We start from the raw sequence: 17,429 nt of genomic DNA, 5'->3' as shown, positions 1-17,429 counted from the left end.
TTAAGATCTGGGGAGTTTCCAGGCCATGGACCCAAAATGTCAAAGTTTTGGTCCCCGAGCCACTTAGTTATCACTTTTGCCTTATGGCACGGTGCTCCATCGTGCTGGAAAATGCATTGTTCTTCACCAAACTGTTGTTGGATTGTTGGAAGAAGTTGCTGTTGGAGGGTGTTTTGGTACCATTCTTTATTCATGGCTGTGTTTTTGGGCAAAATTGTGAGTGAGCCCACTCCCTTGGATGAGAAGCAACCCCACACATGAATGGTCTCAGGATGCTTTACTGTTGGCATGACACAGGACTGATGGTAGCGCTCACCTTTTCTTCTCCGGACAAGCCTTTTTCCAGATGCCCCAAACAATCGGAAAGAGGCTTCATCAGAGAATATGACTTTGCCCCAGTCCTCAGCAGTCCATTCACCATACTTTCTGCAGAAGATCAATCTGTCCCTGATGTTTTTTTTGGAGAGAAGTGGCTTCTTTGCTGCCCTTCTTGACACCAGGCCATCTTCCAAAAGTCTTCGCCTCACTGTGCATGCAGATGCGCTCACACCTGCCTGCTGCCATTCCTGAGCAAGCTCTGCACTGGTGGCACTCCGATCCCGCAACTGAATCCTCTTTAGGAGACGATCCTGGCGCTTGCTGGACTTTCTTGGACGCCCTGAAGCCTTCTTAACAAGAATTGAACCTCTTTCCTTGATGATCCTATAAATTGTTGATTGAGGTGCAATCTTAGTAGCCACAATATCCTTGCCTGTGAAGCAATTTTTATGCAATGCAATGATGGCTGCACGCGTTTCTTTGCAGGTCACCATGGTTAACAATGGAAGAACAATGATTTCAAGCATCACCCTCCTTTTAACATGTCAAGTCTGCCATTTTAACCCAATCAGCCTGACATAATGATCTCCAACCTTGTGCTCGTCAACATTCTCACCTGAGTTAACAAGACGATTACTGAAATTATCTCAGCAGGTCCTTTAATGACAGCAATGAAATGCAGTGGAAAGTTTTTTGGGGGATTAAGTTAATTTTCATGGCAAAGAAGGACTATGCAATTCATCTGATCACTCTTCATAAAATTCTGGAGTATATGCAAATTGCTATTATAAAAACTTAAACTTAATATTTATGTAATTCTCAAAACTTTTGGCCACGACTGTAGAAGTGAATACCGAGTCTCACGCAACTTTGGGTGAAAAAATGTTGCCTCCAGGAAGCCAATACAGGTCTCTGTATAGCATTAAAGGGGTTGTCCGGGATCAAACTCATTTTTTTTAAAGTAGCTTACTCACCATTAGTAGCCAAGATGTTTTTAGGTAGCTTTGAGACTGCTGCATTGCTCCTACAGTCCCCAACAGACTGTTTACATATCTGTTTATGTATGCCATCACTTCCTGCTGCAAAGCATAGTGTGTCCCAGTGCAGCTCAGCAGCAGGCGGTTTCTACAGTGTAAGATCACCTCCCTGCATCCGCCCCCCTCATACATATTCAGCCTCCTGCACATTATTCACTCCTCCATAGATCCGCCCCCTCTTACATATTCCTCCCCCATAAACTCCTCCTTGCACATGTCATGTGCTCAGTGCTTGCAGAGCAGAGAGGCAGACAGTGAATCCACATCCAGAATGGTACATCATTTATACTGCATTCCTTTTATGTTTACATTCATCATTACAATAACCAATTTATAGTAATCTATCCAAGCAACAAGCAATGATAAAGTTGTTTTACAATGTCCCCAATTTTGCTCTGCTACACAGATAAGGCTACTTTCACACTTGCGTTTGGTGTGGATCCATCATGGACTGATCCGCATCTATAATTCAACCGTCTGCATCTGCTCAGAATGGATCCGTTTGTATTATCTTTACCTTAGCCAATACGGATCCCTCTCGAACACCATTGAAAGTCAATGGAGGACGGATCCTTTTTTTATTGTGCCATATTGTGTCAGTGTACATTGTGTACATTGTGTGTCAGGACGGATCCGTTTGGCTCAGTTTCGTCAGACGGACACCAAAACGCTGCAATCAGCCTGCAGAGCAGAATGGTCTGATTGTAGGCAAACTGATGCATTCTGAGCGACTCCTTATCTATTCAAAATGCATTAGGGCAAAACTGATCCGTTTTGGACTGCTTGTGTGATCCCCAAAACAGATCTCACAAACGGAAACCAAATCGCTAGTGTGAAAGTAGCCTTAGGCTACATGCACACAACAGTTGCTTGTTGCTGTCCGCAAATCGGGGATCAGCAAAAAAAAAAAATGATGCCAGTTTTTTTTTTCGTAGGATCCGTTTTTTTCACAGATCCCTTTTAATAAATGCCTATCCCTGTCCGCAAATGAGAAAAAAGTTGGACATACACTATTAATTTTTTTTTCTTATGGAAACCACGGACAATGCAGAACACCTATCATTACTTTTTTACTGACCCATTGAATTGAATGGGTCCCCATCCTATCCGAAATGAAAACAGAACGGACTCCTGGAAAAACAACTGTCCGCATTGGCGGATCTGCAATATACGCGCACCGTTCCGTGTGCCAGACCCCCCTCCCTCCACAGTATTAAAATCATTGGTGGCCAGTGCGGCCTCCCGCCCCAGTATTAAATTCATTGGTGGCCAGTGCAACCCCCCACCTCCACCCCCCCTATTAAAATCATTAGTGGTTAGTGCGGCCCCCCCTATTAAAATCATTGGTGGCCAGTGCACCCCACCTCCCTCCCTCCCCAGTATTAAATTCATTGGTGGCCAGTGCGGCCCCCCTCCCTCCCCAGTATTAAAATCATTGGTGGCCAGTGCGGCCCCCCTCCCTCCCCAGTATTAAATTCATTGGTGGCCAGTGCGGCCCCCCCTCCCTCCCTCCCTCCCCAGTATTAAAATAATTGGTGGCCAGTGCGGCCCCCCACCTCCACCCCCCCTATTAAAATCATTGGTGGTTAGTGCGGCCCCCCTATTAAAATCATTGGTGGCCAGTGCGGCCCCCCTCCCTCCCTCCCTCCCCAGTATTAAAATAATTGGTGGCCAGTGCAGCCCCCCCACCCACACACCCCCCTATTAAAATTATTGGTGGTTAGTGCGCCCCCCCCTATTAAAATCATTGGTGTCCAGTGCGGCCTCCCTCCCCAGTATTAAATTCATTGGTGGCCAGTGCGGCCCCCCTCCCTCCCCAGTATTAAATTCATTGGTGGCCAGGGCGGCCCCCCTCCCTCCCTCCCTCCCCAGTATTAAATTCATTGGTGGCCAGGGCGGCCCCCTCCCTCCCCAGTATTAAATTCATTGGTGGCCAGAGCGGCCCCCCCTCCCTCCCTCCCTCCCCTGTATTAAATTCATTGGTGGCCAGTGCGGCCCCCCCTCCTTCCCCAGTATTAAATTTATTGGTGGCCAGTGCGGCCCCCCCTCCCTCCCTCCCTCCCTCCCCAGTATTAAAATCATTGGTGGCAGTGGCCACAGGTTAACAACCCCCCTCTCCCTCCATCATTGTGGCAGTGGAGCGGCAGTTCCGATCGGAGTTTAATCGCTGGGGCTCCGATCGGTTACCATGGCAGCCAGGACGCTACTGCAGTCCTGGCTGCCATGGTTACTTAGCACTTTTAGCAGCATTATACTTACATGCGCTGTCTGTGGCCGGCCGGGCGCTCCTCTTACTGGTAAGTGAAAGGTCTGTGCTATAAGCAATGGAGGGGAAGCCGCACTGGCCACCAATGAATTTAATACTGGGGAGGGAGGGGGGGCCGCACTGGCCACCAATGATTTTAATACTGAGGAGGGAGCACCTGAGGAGGGAGCACCTGATCTCTTACAGGGGGCTGTGATACGCACAATTAACACACCTGAGGGGTTAATTGTGCGGATCACAACCCCCTGTAAGAGATCAGGTGCTGCCAGGCAGCAGGGGGCCATTATGTTCACAGTTCTCAGTATATTCTAACTTGAAGCGTCCCCATCACTATGGGAACGCCTATGTGTTAGAATATACTGTCGGATCTGAGTTTTCACAATCTAACTCAAATCCGATGGTATATTCTAACATAGAGGCGTTCCCTTGGTGATGGGGACGCTTGTAGTTAAAATATACTATCGGATTGGAGAAAACTCTGATCCAATGGTATATTAATATTACCCGAACACCAAACTCGAACTTTTACAAAAAGGTTCGGGTTCGGTTGCCGACCACGGCATCTACAGGGTTAAAGACCACAGATCAGTGCCACCATGGATTTGGGGTGTTGGAGACGAGTGTTAGCTGTAAATTACAGCTAACACTCTCTCTGCAAATGTCAGCGGCTCCAGGGCAGCAGGAGCAGGAGAGGAGGAACATGGGGGCGATCGAGGACAATGGGGGCCCATACATGAGGGGGGATTTATTTGATGACCGGCACTGGGGCACATATGAGGGGGCCTTTTATTTTATAAAGGGAACTGGGGGCACTTACTCGCTTTCAGGCAGCAATCTACACTCTGAGTGGAGATTGCAGCCTGAAACCAGCATTTTCACAGTACCGCGCTCCAATTGGTTGGTCTGCACAGACCAACCAATTGGAGTGAGCGTGGACAAGGGACCACTCTGATTGGTCCCTTGTCGGCACCCGGTGACGTCACCACACTGGAGGGGGCGGAGCTTAGCGGGATCTCGGCCAGGCTAGTTACCGCCCCTCCAACACTTTTGCATAATTTGCTAGGCTGGCAGTGATGTCACCGGGCTCCCTGAGCAGCGAAAGAGGAATTTTTCCTCCTCTGCAAGGGACCCGGTACGTCACTGAGTAAAAGAAAACCTTCACTTCCGGCAGAGAATTTATTGGAGCAAAAGGGGGCATTAGAAGTAAGTTCATCAGGTAGGACATGGGTGTTGTTGATGTGTGTGACACTGCAGTACTATAGGACAAAGGTCCCAAATCCCGAACAACCCCTTTAAAACAAAGTGTTAGAACAAATTGACTTCGGAGCTACGATCCGAAGCTCGATTTGCTCAACACTACTAGTGGCTAATGTGAAAATTGCAGGATAATATACATTTTTTTTAAGTATAAGGACATGAAAAATAACAAAAAAAAAAAAAAAGTCATAAAAAAATATGCTTAACATAAAAACATGGTTTATACAATAGGTCATTTTCTCATGACACATTCCCTTTAAATAATTACATTAAAGGTTTTGTTGAATCTTTTGGCTGCTGCCTATAGAATGCACTGTATTTCATGGTAGCAGTCTTTGAAATCTTTTTGTATTTTAAATGGCTTGGTGTCATCATACAGTTGCATGGTTTGTTGTACCTTGGGTAACATTCCTAAAGGGGGATTTCTGGATTTTTATTTGATGGCTGATACTCTAGATAGGCCATCAATATCTAAATGGTGAGGATTTGACACACCGCACCTCTGTCAATCAACTGTTTAGTTCTAGCTTTGGCACTGACATTCAGCACCGGAGCAACACTTAAAGAGGACCTTTCATAGGTCCAAACATTGTGAACTAAGTGTCATGATCTGTACAGCGGCGCCCAGGGATCTCACTGCACTTACTATTATCCCTGGGCGCCGCTCCGTTCTCCCGCTGTGCCCTCCGGTATCTTCGGTCACTTGGTTATAGTAGACTTAGGGGACTTGGTTATAGTAGGAGGAGACTGCCCTTGTTCTCCTGGGCGTCTTCTTCTCCCAGGCTGTAGCGGGAGGTTTTTTTCTCCCATGCTGTGAGCTCTGCGCTGCGATTGGCTAGCGCTACAGCCTGGGAGAAGAAGACGCCCAGGAGAACAAGGGCAGTCTCCTCCTACTATAACCAAGTGACCGAAGATACCAGGGATAATAGTAAGTGCAGTGAGATCCCTGGGTGCCGCTGTATATATCATGATACTTAGTTCACAATGTTTGGACCGATGAAAGGTCCTCTTTAAAGGGAGTCTTTCACCTAAACTGACCATTATAAAACACTAACACCATGATCTGCATTATAGTCCCCATATTTGAATGCTACTTACCATATAGCTGTCCGTTGCTTATTTTCGCAAAAAAAACACTTTTATTCAATATGTTAATTAGGTTCTAAAGGTGCCCAGCGGTGGCGTTCAAGAGGCCGGTGCCCAGGCCCCTCGTCGCTTTTCATATGAAACCCCTCACCTTTCACCCCTCTGGCCCGCCCTAGATTCTTCAGAAATCCAGCGCCAGCGCTGTTCACAAGATTCGCCGCGCCTGTGCACTTCATTCCCCATTATGGGCAGAGGCACAAGGCCGGTATGTACGGGCCGGCACATGCGCATTAAACGCTCTTGTGCCTCTGACCATAATGGGGAATGAAGTGCGCAGGCGCGGCGAATCTTGTGAACGGTGCTGGCGCTGGATTTCTGAAGAACCTAGGGCGGGCCAGAGGGGTGAAAGGGGAGGGGTTTTATATGAAAAGCGACAAGGTGCCTGGGGACCGGCCGCTTGAACGCCGCCCCTGGGCACCTTCAGAACCTATTTAACATATTGAATAAAAGTGTTTTTTTGCGAAAATAATTGACGGACAGCTATACGGTAAGTAGCATTCCAATATGGGGACTATAATGCAGATCATGGTGTAAATGTTCTATAATGGTCAGTTTAGGTAAAAGACTCCCTTTAAACAGCTGATATTGCGGTAAGGGGGGAGTTGAAGCATGGTGACCTGGACAGTTTCCTGGTCTTAGCTCATTTTCTGGGAGGATTGTACAGCTCCATTAAGTAAGCACAATCAGAATAATGAAGGCCCACATAGACAGAAATTAGAATAGGAGAACAACTCTTTTGTGACGCTAGACCTCATAAACTAAGTGTAAGGATTTATAAAAATGACTGTATTGTGTAATCCATAATATGGTATGATAGTTTTCTATAAACTGTGTGTAGAGATGAGTGAATTTCCCAAAATTGGTTTTTGGTCTGACTAAATTGAATCGGCCTTCAGATTTAATTCGGTCTGAATAAATTTAGTCTGATTTGAAAGTGCCCCAGTTGCCCTAAAAAGTCATGTATGACACTTTTAGGGCTCGTAGGACTGAATCCAAGCCCTTTCAAGCTCTTTGACGCCAAGACAGCATTAGGCTATTTTCACACTAGCGTTTTTGCTGGATCCGGCAGTGTCCAGAAAAAACGCTTCCGTTACTGATAATACAACCATCTGCATCCGTTATGAACGGATCCGGTTCTATTATGTTTAACATATCTTTAACATTGCCAAGACGGATTCCGTCATTAACTCCATTGAAAGTCAATGGGGGACGGAACCGTTTTTTATTGTGGCAGATTGTGGAAGAGAAAATGGATCCGTCCCCATTGACTTGCATTGGGGGGTAATGCCGGATCCGTCTTGCTCCGCATCCCAGGACAGAAAGCAAAATAAAACATGTTGCCGTTTGCTCTCCGGTCTGGGAACGCAACTAAACGGAACGGAATGCATTTTGGAGCGTTCCGTTCTGTTCAGTTTTGTCCCCATTGACAATGAATGGGGACAAAACTGAAGCATTTTTTCCAGTATTGAGCCCCCGTGAAGGAACCCAATACCGGAAAACTTAAACGCTAGCGTGAAAGTACCCTTAGTAATGTCAAAGTGACACATATGGCTATGGGTAAACACATGAATGGTCCAAAAATGATCCCTTTTTGGTGGCAGATGCCTTCTCTGTCTTCTGATCTGTAAAATGGTGGCTGCCATTTTGATCTGTTCCTACCAAATGAATCACACAGTTTGGATTCACTGGAATTTTTGGGAAAATTTAAAACAGATTTGACTTGTGTAGAATTGATTTGCTCATCTCTATGTTCCTATGAATTTTCACCAAGAGGACAAATAAATCATGCTTCATGGCAGGAGAGAATAAAGTTTCTCACATGGAGTACTTTTAGGTAATACGGACCTGTTGGAACACAGAGATCCATTTAAAAGGGTTGATTCCATGGCACTCTTTTTTGTCAAGAAGAAAAGAAGAACCTTCTTACATTACTTGAAAATGTCCTATTAGGGGAATTAGCCCACTGTCATTTGAGCATTTGATGCCAGTTTTGCTTTCAAGACAGCTCCAGTCATCACAGGCCTAACATCTATAAAAAATCTCGACAACAGTAAAGCACAGAGAGTTTTACATTACAAGTACATTAGCACATGATATCTACATTTTATAGTGGAACTGGTTAATGTGTCAACCAATGGAATAATGACTGTGACAACTGATAAACTGCTGACTAAAACCAGTCAAAAATTAGGAATTATACAGATAACAATAAAAAGACAACCATAATTTTAGGAGCAGTTAAACCTGCTATTGTAGGTTGCTGTGTTGTAATAAAACCTACCGTTTGCAGGGCACAAGGCTCTTTCTCTCCTCCAAGATCCGGATTCTTTGCATTTGGGCATCATAACTGACAGTTGCCCTGGTGTTTTTACCAGTGTTATGATCATACACTACTGTCCTGCCTTCCCACTGCAAGGGTGCCTGGCATGGAGTAGATGGTATTGATACAAAAATACCTTTAGTAGTTGCTTGATTGATAGCTAACAGCAGCAGTAGGGCCTGCATTATGAAGCTGCATAAGCCTTGCACTTGTCCGCTCTCCATCATCACCACCTCTCTCAGTCAGCTGCTTTACCCATTCCCCTCCCTCTTTGGGTTTTGCTGAGTATCTGCAAGAGGAGGGGCACTCAGTGAATGCGGTGATGTAATACTCCTTGATCACAGGCTAAAAGGAACAGAACAATCATTGTATCAATTAGAATGCAGGCAATAACGGTGAACTTTCAAGGAAACATTCTTCTTAAGAACGTGCAGACCATGATTATGCCCCTTATTGTTTATTAGTAGTACGAAATACATGTAGTCATCATCTGCAATTACAGCATAGGTAATATAAAGAGAGATAAAGCATGGAGGCATAGGCTGTCTTCACAACTCTGTTTTGGAGATCCGGCGCAAATGCTGGCTGTCTGCTGGACATAAAACATTGCATGCAATGGTTTTTGTCTGGCCGAAACCGGGCATTCATGCCACAAATCGAACGGATCACCACCTGACCTGATTACAGTCAATGGGGATCTGGCGTGGACGAAGAGGATCCAGCAGGCAGCTCTGTGCTGGAACAGCCTGCCGGATCTCTGAACGGATCTATGTGAACATAGCAATAGCAAGCAGCTCATCGTGGTGTTCACGTTGGGAGCAGTACGTTGTTTAAACCAATGGGAGAGGCATCACTTCAGCAGGCTTTACACAAGCCTCTCAACTTCATGACCCCTCTCAGTGTCTCACTCAGGGCTGTGGCTACTTGTTCCTGCTCCAGCTGGGTCTAGCTCTAATTAGCTGCAGGCCCCCCAGCCTTGGCTTGTTTAAAGTGCATCTGTCAGTAGCTTTGTACCTATGAAACTGGCTGACCTATTGCATGTGCGCTTAGCAGCCAAAGGCATTTGGGTTGGTCCCATGTTCATATGCGTCTGTATTGCTGAGAAAAATGAAGTTTTAATATATGCAAATGACCCTCTAGGAGCAACGGGGGCGTTGCCATTATTCCTAGAGGCTCTGCTGTCTCTGCAACTGAGTGATCACTTTGAACTGTGATCACTATTGTCTGGCCCTTTCAATCAAAGTGGAGAGGGCACAGCAGTTGCAGAGAAAGCTTAGTTTCTAGGTGTAACGGCAATACCACCATTGCTCCTATACTAAAACATATTGCAGTTCTATGGAGTACATAAATAATGTCAATAGTGATGAACGTACAAAGTTTGTGCTTTATGGGTATGTTCACTCATGTCAGATTTCTTGCAGAAAATAGTTACATAGTTAAAAAAATTGATCATGTCAAAAAAAAAAGTCACAGATCCATCAAGTGTCACGGCCATGGCTATGACCGCGACTCCTCTACCGCAAGCGGTTGCCTGCGGTTTGGTTCTGGTGTTCAACCACAGGTGAGGGCCGCTTGTGTGCTGCCTCACTTGTGGTTGCCGCGGGCAACACGTTGTAGTTTTGGTATTGCCGCTGTAGAGCAGCCTGAGCTGGTGCTAGGCAGCTGGCGGCAATCTTCATGCGGTTACACCTAGCAACCTCTATGTTAGGTGTGTGTGTGTATGTTATGCCCGTTGTATGTCTGTGTACACTCTGAGTTATGTGTGCTGTGCACTGACATTCTTTCCTGCACTGTGGTTGCCCGTGGCAACGTTTGGTGATGTGTACATGTGGTGGCAGTGTCCCAGCCTTCGGGCTGACTCCCAGGACACGGTTGCCACCCATGTCGTTGCCTGCGGCAACAGCCACAGTGTGGGTGTTGTTTGGACACTTCTCCTTTTAAGTGTGTGTTTCCCTTCTTTGGTGCTGGAAGGGTTAACTCCCTTCCCAGTGTGTTTGTGTTTCACTGGGTGTGTCCGACTGTGGGGTGTGGCTTCTTGGCCTATATAGCCTCACTGTTTTCCCAGGGCTGCTGGTTGCTTCAGCCATGCTTAGCTGTAGCAGCCTCCTGTGTTTTATACCTGCCAGTGAGAGCCACCCCTGTGGTCATAACCATAATGTCACATTTAAGTTTATGTCTAGTTATGTGTGATGTCTATTTGATGTTTCCTTGTGATTTTGTGCAGCTATGGATCTGGGTCCCTGTGTGGGGATGCGTTGTGATCTGCACCCTGCCAGCACAGGGATCCAGTCAGCAAGGCTGTGGCAGGTAGGTGGAACTCCCTGTTCACCTGCCATATCCATAGAGCTGTTTATGTTCCCCCTTTTCCAGCCGCTTGGCCATTGAGACTCCTGCTCCTCCGTGCCTAGGAGGAGTGGGTTGTCTTACCCTGCTCCTTAGCCCAGGGACCGGACGGAGGGTAAGTCAGGGATCCGAGGTTCCTGCGCATGGGTCCTCCTACCATTAAGGTCGGCCCATGCAGATAGGAGTTAGGGTCAGGTTAGGGATGCTGTAGGAGGTGACCTGCTCCCTAATCCTGTTGTCCTGGCCTAGCAGCCATAACATCATCTGGCATCGCACGGCTGAGGATTTCCCCCATCCTCAGCCGTGACATCAAGTCCAACTTGTAATCCTGTTGTGATGATCCTGAGGTAGGAAAAACCCTATGTTCAAAAAGTATAAAAAAAATTCCAACACTACACTAAAAGTAAGAAACAGTCCACAATTTCTGGTGTTTTAAGGATACTGAACAAAGGATCTATGATTTTATGAAGTGCTGGAATTCTTTATGTATCTGGATGTAGTGCCTGCCGACGGCCACCAGCTTTAATGTGTCGAGTGATGTAGAGTGATCTGCTCAAAGTGGTGAGTGTTTTTTTGTTTTGGAAAAATAGACAGTTCTATAGTCTCCCTGCTCTGATTTCCTGGCTATGATGATGATGGATAAAAACATATTTTCTCTAGACATAGAGGAGGCCCCTTTTATCATTATAGAACCAGGAATAAAAATAGCATTAGACCGATCTGTGTACTGTACATTTTCAATATGGCAGTGCTACACTGCTAAAAGGATAAAAAATTTGCTTTCATATGTGGCACATGCATTTTCTTTCTAGAAGCTAAGCTACAAAGGAGTTAATTGGTCATAGTTATAGCTGCTAGGTGGGGCTAATACACCCTCCCCATAGGACATGGCTAGGTGTAATGCATCCCATGCATGGTGACGTCAACATCGGGCCATGTGAGAATCTAGTGCTAGTGACCCGGGCATGATGACATCAGCGCCAGGTCACATGGCACGCTGGACCCCCTGAGATTAGTGTTTCTCTGAACCTCACTTGCTACTCATTCCGATTTTATATTCGGACATGGCTTGGAAATCTCACTTTGTTTGTGGATTATGATTTGGCTTCTGACGTACTCTCCTAGTGTTGACCTCGGCTTGGTATTTACTCCCCTCCTCTAATCTGGTATTCCTGACCTCAGCTTCTAACCTGACTTTGTTTTACCTTACTTTTTGTACCCTAGTGTTTTAACCGTGTATACGTTTATTGTTTTCTCCTCAGCTTTTGCCTCTTGAAGGGGTTGTCCGGGTTCAGTTTTAAACCCGGACATACCCATATTTTCACCCAGGCAGCCCCCCTGATGTTAGCATCAGAGCATCTCATGCTCCGATGCGCTCCCTTGCCCTGCGCTACATCATGTAGGTCACTGGCTCTTTTGTTTACAATAACACACTGCCGGGCAGAGGCTTCCGCCCGGCAGTGTGTTCGGTGACGTCACATGCTCTGATGGGCGTGCTTTAGCGCTGCCCTAGCCGTTTTACTGGCTAGGGTAGCGCTAAAGCCCGCCCATCAGTGCAGGTGACGTCACCGGGCTTCCTGCCTTTTCCCTGCGCGATTTAGCGCAGGCCAAAGGAGAGCATCGCAGCATGAACTGCCTTGATGCTCAAGTCAGGGGGGCTGCCTGGGTGAAAATGGAGGTATGTCCCAGTTTAGCTCTGAACCCGGACAACCGCTTTAAGCCCCAGCACTTAGTTATGCAGGGACTGCCATCCAGTTGTGGCCTGCTGAAAGAGAGAAAGTACAGATACTCGAACGTTGACTCCATCTTTGCAGCTGACAGAACTGTGAACTGTAGAAATTGCAGCCGGTGTAAGGCATCATGCATCATTTGAACTTGTGATAATTACTGTGAGTATGTACATTTGCATTTTGCTGCCACCTTCAGTAAAGAATTGTTATTCGTTGCAAAAGTGGCCTCACTTGCATTGTCACAGTACAGCATTGCCTTGCATCACGCTCCACTCAGGTATTCTTCCTTGCACCCCTGACACCCACCAAAGGCACCGCAAACCATCACCAGGCAGAAGAACCCCCCAAAATCAGGGTGTGCCCCAAGGGAGTCAGGGTGCACCCTCCCTTCACTGAGGACCAAATCTACCGTGAGTATACCAGCTCCCATGCGTCCTGCCACATGCCTCCCCTGCGGACAGCTGCATATTCATGTACATTTTAATTAGATCTCCCCTAAGCCATCTTTTTTTCCCAAAATGAATAAACCCGTTTTATTTCCTTCTCTTTGAAATGTAATCTACCTATTCCTTTAAAGGCTATGAAAACCATTGTTTCTAATGAACCAGAGAAAGAATGTACTGGCGTAACCCTATCTCGCAGAAGGGTGGATTAGGTCAGTTAGTGCGATAGTTCAGTGGTGGGGGATAATGAGCAGGAGACAGGGGCGTAATGATCGCGGTCGCAGAGGGTGCGATTGCGACTGGGCCCGGTGGGGGGAGGAGGCCCTCTGCACTCGCATGTAATGGGTGCGCTCTGATGGGGCCCGGGATGAAGTCAGTGACAATGCCAGGCCCCTTAAGAGCACTCTTCAAACATGTATAATATGCATCCCGGGCGCAGAGACAAGAGGGAGTGCAGAGGTAAGGGGGGGGGGCGAGTGTACTCACCCAGCAGTTCTTGTCACTGCCGGGCTGTTGTCTCCAGAGTGAAGAAGGGAGCCCTCTCCGCTCCCTGCTTCACTTTTCTTCTGAGAATCTACACATCGCGCTGCTGGCTGTGGGAGGAGCGCTGGAAGCCCGGGAATCGGCCTCCAGCACAGCCAGGAGCGCGATGTGAGTGTGGGAGCGCATCATCAGGGAAGAAGGTAAGCATGTGTTGTTGTTTTTTTCATAAAGCTGCAGACTGGAGGCAAAAGGGAGGCCACAACTAGAGTGAGGGGGCACAAAAGTGGGCATCTTTACTAAGGGAGCACATAACTGGGCATAGCTACTGTGAGGGGCCACATAATCTGGCATAACTACTGTGAGGGGGGCACATATCTGGTCATAACCACTGTGAGGGGGCACATATCTGGCATAACGACTGTGAGTGGGCACATATCTGGGCATTACTACTGTGAGGGGGCACATATCTGGGCATTACTACTGTGAGGGGACACATATCTGGGCATAACTACTGTGAGGGGGCACAAAAGTGGGCATAACTACTGTGAGGGGGCACAAAAGTGGGCATAACTACTGTGACAGGAACAAAGGTGGGTATAACTGCTGTAAAGGGCCACAAGGAGGACATAACTTTTGTGAAGGGGCCACAAGGTGGGCTTAATTACTGTGAAGGGCCACATTGTGAGCATTAGTACTGTGTGGTAGCACTTACCCTGCTATACATTCGCATGGCTCAGTCTTACAGGCCAGCACAGCGCCCCCTGCTGGTGATTTCACAGGGGCAGTCGCCATCCCTTCCTTATGTGATTATTATTATTTTCTCTATCACCACAGGGACCTTTTGATGGATCTAGTGGACATCACACCAACGCCAACGACACACTGGAATTAGGTAGGACCAGATTTTATTAGTTAGGACTGGGTGAGTGTTGCCATGCATTGGACTTAGTGTAAAAAAATAAATAAATTGCCGCCTCTTTGCATAAATGGGGGGGGGGGCAATACAAAGTTTGCAAGTTTGCACAGGGGCCCATAACACTCTAGTTACGCCACTTGTAGGAGATAAGCTATATAAGGGAGTTACTTCCAGTTTGTTTACGTAAATAATATATGCACACATTTTATATTGATTGGCAATGTTTTGTCACTGCATGATGTGAATAATGATAATTTGCTACCTTTTTGCATGTTTTCATAAAATAAATGGGTCGCAAGCTACCTGGTAGAAAAGCCATTTGTATTCGTACAAACCATTGTTTCTAATCAACCAGAGAGAGGGTTACGCCAGTACATTCTATCTCGCAGAAGGGTGGATTAGGTCAGTTAGGGCCAGTTTGTGCGATAGTTCAGTGGTGGGGGATAATGAGCAGGAGACAGGGGCGTAACAATCGCGGTCGCAGATCACACCGACTGTGACTGGGCCCGGTGGGGGGAGGATATCTTTGTGGTGTATCTGCTTCTCGTCATACAGTTATCAATTCACTGTAAATCTTTGTGGATTTGGAACACGAGATAAACAGGCTCGAATATTTATTTAAAGGGGAACTACTCTAACACCTGTTTCCTCAGCCTACATACACAAAGCTATGTCACTTCTCATTTTTTTTGTCTAACTCTGGCCATGCACATTACATAATTGTCAGATGAATGTTTGATCGACCGACAGCTATTCTTCCTGATACCTGGCTAAGTGTGCATGTGTTCTGAATAGGGAGAGAGGAATAAGCTGCTGCCATACACTTCTGTTGTTGGCTTATCTGCTCTGAGATCAATAGTATCAAGGATGTTGAAATCCTTGCAATTGTCGTGGGAGATTCACGAGGTCCCCCATGCATTTTAGACTGTTAGCTGGTCCTGCTGAAATTGACAGGTTTGGCTGACATTAATATTATATAATGTGTATGATGCTTAAAGAGGTTGCCTGGTTTCATCCAAAAAATAAGTGAACGTTACTTACCTGACAGATCCCGCGCGGCCACTGAAGTTCTTCCAGTCGGGCTCTGTCTAGTAAGTAACACTCAGTTCTTTTTTGCAGGAAGATACCATGTGTTGTCTCCTTTTAAGAGGTCACTGAGTTTTCCAAAAAACTGGATATGTCATAGTGACATTGGTGGTGATCTGAGTGCTGAGACTCCCAACAATTGCTAGAAGACAGAAGAGCTTGCAGCGTGCCAGGGCTCCCTAAGGATTATCCACCAAATCATGCAGCGTGCCATGGCTCCCTAAGGATTATTTCGGGCGTGAGCATAGTGAATGAGGTGCAGAGGATAGTAGTACTCACGGTTTCGTTGTCCCTTGGGGTCGGCAGCGCAGTGGATGCGAAGACAGCACGATATCTTCAGGGGCACTCTCTGTTGCAGGGAAAACCAGTTAGATGTTGGTTAAGGTGCCCTTGATGGTGGTGATGTTTTGGGTGCTTGTGGCTGGGCCCCTGGTTCGTGACGCCAGCACCGTTAGGTGCAAATGTTGAGAGTAGTAGTTAAGATGATATGGAATAAAGAGACTAGAATCTTAAATAAACTCCTGGTATTTTACTGAAGCTGATCCACAGGTTATCAATGTATGAAAAGTCATTCACATCAGAGCAGCTTTTACAATGATTCTCATTAGTTCTCCGAAGTTGCATGGTGCAAAGTCCTTTATGACAATTAGTCTTTCTCTCTCTTAATGCTCCAAATTGGCGGTTAATGCTGTTTTTATTCTACTGTATAATGCTATACTTCAGTTTTCTTTCATAGGAATACTATATTCAGACAAATGATCCTTTTGTCTTTAAGTATGGTGGGTAGCTGATAGCTTGAGATATCTCCACCTAATGCAAAGGAGGCTGGAGTCATATACACAACAGTTACCTTCCTTTGTCAATATCTTCATTACCTCTCTGAGTTGTCTGGAGATACTGTGATCTTTTCCCTTCTATGGGCTGGTACATAGAAATAACTATGGAGGTTTTGTAACCCTCCAAGATGGAAACTGAGGTGCAGGTTGTCCTCAGGCATCACACACCGACCTTCTTCTTCCTGCTTTCTGAACACACTCTGTGTAGGGCGGAGTTAGCCCTGGGAGGCTTGTTAGAACTTCCCCTCCCTATGCAACTTTATGAGAGCATATTTACAAGGACAGTTTACATGAAACACAATCACAGCATTAAGCAGTGTGTTTCAGGACACTGCAAGCTCACATAATTTTCTCTCTATATTCACTGCAGAAAATGGAATCAAGACAGGCCCATTGACTTTCTTTTGAGGCTGTCTCCTGCAGCAAGGAGAGGCAACGTACTATGTGAGTGCTTCTCTCTCCTCGTTCTAACGATTGATGGGGGTCTCAACACTCAAACTCTCACCAATCAAAACCTTTCACATATCTCTATGACATATCAAAACTTTTGTGAAAGCTCAGTAGCACTTTAAGTGTAGCATTTGTTCTTATCCCTCATCAAAAAGCCATTGTATAAAATAAAGCTACACCTTGTTGTAGTTTATACTGTATATGCTTGGACTAAAAGGTGCTCCATGTAATTTATCTGCAATCATTAGATCAAAACTAATATTTGAAATCATTAGGTATAGAACTGTATTAGGAGACATAACTAGTGTTGAGTGAACCGAAGCTTCTGAAGCTGAATTCGGTCTTAAGTTTAGGAAAACTTCAATTCTAAATCAATCCGAATTTCTTCGCGCTTCGGTAACAAATCAGTTTTCCTAAAATAGCGGCTTCACATGTTAGAAAGTGAAAGTAAGTGTAGAGGAGACAAGGTGGGGAACGTAATATTACCCATAATGCCGTGCAGCCAGCCAATCCTCAGGTAGCCATCCTCTGCTAGGAAGAGCCCTATAAAACCGTGATCCAGTGTGGTCACCACCATTTCCCTGTAATTTGAGCATAGGGAGAGACGTGACAAAATGCTCATGTGCAACTGGCCGCCGCGCCCCAGGGCTCTTTATGTCGCGTCCCCGGTGTAGGAAATGCCGAGTGGTATGTTTCGGCCTAAAATGGCCAGACCAATGGCCAGAGTCCAGACCTTGAGATGAAGTTCAATGGCAGCTTTACTTGAATAAATGTTTCATCAAACAGTTTACAGGCTTT

At 46.2% G+C, this 17,429-nt stretch overlaps 1 protein-coding gene across 1 annotated transcript in view; it reads right to left on the bottom strand.

The window, feature by feature from the left end:
* The window catches only part of EPDR1 (ependymin related 1), a 61,512-nt gene extending 52,919 nt beyond the window's left edge, over nt 1-8,593 (bottom strand). The window contains exon 1 of the mRNA XM_040434163.1: nt 8,306-8,593. Within this exon, the coding sequence (XP_040290097.1) occupies nt 8,306-8,571 (266 nt within the window). The 5' untranslated portion in view covers nt 8,572-8,593. The remainder of the gene's footprint in view (nt 1-8,305) is intronic.
* Between the last annotated feature and the right edge of the window lie 8,836 nt (nt 8,594-17,429).

Source organism: Bufo bufo, chromosome 5 (assembly GCF_905171765.1).
Source record: "Bufo bufo chromosome 5, aBufBuf1.1, whole genome shotgun sequence".
In the NCBI taxonomy this organism is placed as follows: domain Eukaryota; kingdom Metazoa; phylum Chordata; class Amphibia; order Anura; family Bufonidae; genus Bufo; species Bufo bufo.
Note: the sequence above shows the minus strand (reverse complement) of the source record. Positions and strands in the feature narration are given on the sequence as shown.